Here is a 1592-nt window from a genome sequence, read left to right as displayed (position 1 = left end):
CTTGCCGTCCTCAGCGCGCGCCGCCGTGTCTGCGCCTGCCCCCTCAAGCGCCGCACGACGGCGGGGCGGTTGAGGTAAGCGGCGAGCATCAGCGCGGTGTGGCCGTCGCTGCTCTGCACGTTGAGCTCCGCGCCGTGCTGCAGCAGCAAATCGACCACCCGCTCGTAGCCTTGGACGGCGGCGATCATCAGCGCGGTGCCGCCGTTGCTGTCCTGCCGGTTGACATCTGCGCCGTGCCGGATCAGCAGCTCGACCACCCGCTCGTGGCCGATGAAGGCGGCGCCCATCAGCAGCGTGAGGCCGCTCAAGCCGCCTCTCTCGTTCGTCGCGTCGACCCGCCCGCCGCCTTCGAGCCACTCCAGCACTGCCGCCTCGTCGCCTCGCTCAGCAGCTGTCACGACCTCATCGGAGACTGCCGCGGCACCGCTCGGCGCCCGCTCCGCCGCAGCCGGCGAAAGATTACCCGGCCGCACCCGCACGCTCTCGCCGCCGCCCTCGAGCGCAACCGCGTACCGCCCGCCCTCAAAGCTCTGAGCCACGCCCCGCTGCCCGTTCAGCCCGGGGCGGGAAGAGAGCCCGCCGAGCACGACGCGCTGGCCGAGCAGCGGCGCTGGCTCGCTGCTTGGCTCGCCCGCGTGCACCATCGCGCCAGCGCGCGCGGGCACTGCGGCAACGACGCGGACAAGGCGACGGCTGTCTTTTGTTGCAGAAACGGCGAGAATTTCACGACAAAAGGCTCTCGCACACGCACGATTCACACGGCGAGAACTAACGGCTGGCGCTAGCCTGTGAGGAGGGCGTCCATGGACACCTCACACGACCCCACACACGGTCTTTAAGCGTTTACGTAAGACCGTTTAAGGAATCGGCGGCGGCCCAGGCAGCCTTAAACTGGGCCCGGGCGCCCGTTTTAAGCCGTTTAAGCCGCAGGCGCCCCAGGGCCCACCCTTTTAAGCCTAGGGGTCCCCTAAGCAGCGGAACACGGACGACGGAGTACCGAGTAGAAAACACACCGTTTATCACCCCCCCCCCCCCCCCACATACGTCGACGCGCCCCCTCTGCGAGCGTGGGAATGTGGAATGAGGATGATGTGTGCGGTGCCTAGGTGCGCACTTCTCGCATCCGCATTCCTCTCTCACCTCTCTCTCTCCAAAGATGGCCGATCCTCTCAAACTCTCACTCTATTTCCCGTGACGCAATCCCAGCCCCGGGCGTCCGGCTAGGCGCGGGATGGCCGACTCGCCGTTTATCGAGACGACGCCGGTAGTTCGGTTGGTGGAGTGCTCTGGCAGCCAGTCCGACTGGGAGAGCCACCTCACGGCGAGCTTGTCGAGCGGCGTCAGCGAGTCCTTGAAGGCGGCGGTCCTGAAGGCGGCGTGCAGCGGCGACGACTTTGGGCGAGGGAAGAGGCGGTACCATTCGTGGCTGGAGTGCATCTGCTCGTGCACCATCTGTGGCGGAGGAGGTGTGTGGGGTGAGGTGCGACACACGTTGGGCGAAGCGGGCGGGCGGGCGGGAGGGGGGGGGCGGTCCTCGAGTCAGCCTCGGAGTGCGCGCTCTCCTCTCACCCGCTCTCTGCGCGCTGACACTC

General features: G+C 67.5%; 1 protein-coding gene across 1 annotated transcript in view; it reads right to left on the bottom strand.

The window, feature by feature from the left end:
* Positions 1-1182: 1182 nt before the first annotated feature.
* Positions 1183-1592, bottom strand: part of EMIHUDRAFT_460024 (hypothetical protein) — a gene marked incomplete at its 3' end in the record, with an annotated part of 4223 nt that continues 3813 nt past the window's right edge. The window contains exon 11 of the mRNA XM_005760231.1: positions 1183-1452. Within this exon, the coding sequence (XP_005760288.1) occupies positions 1183-1452 (270 nt within the window). The remainder of the gene's footprint in view (positions 1453-1592) is intronic.

The sequence above is a fragment of the Emiliania huxleyi genome (assembly GCF_000372725.1).
Source record: "Emiliania huxleyi CCMP1516 unplaced genomic scaffold EMIHUscaffold_765, whole genome shotgun sequence".
Lineage (NCBI taxonomy): Eukaryota > Haptophyta > Isochrysidales > Noelaerhabdaceae > Emiliania > Emiliania huxleyi.
This window is presented reverse-complemented; position numbering and strand designations above follow the sequence as displayed.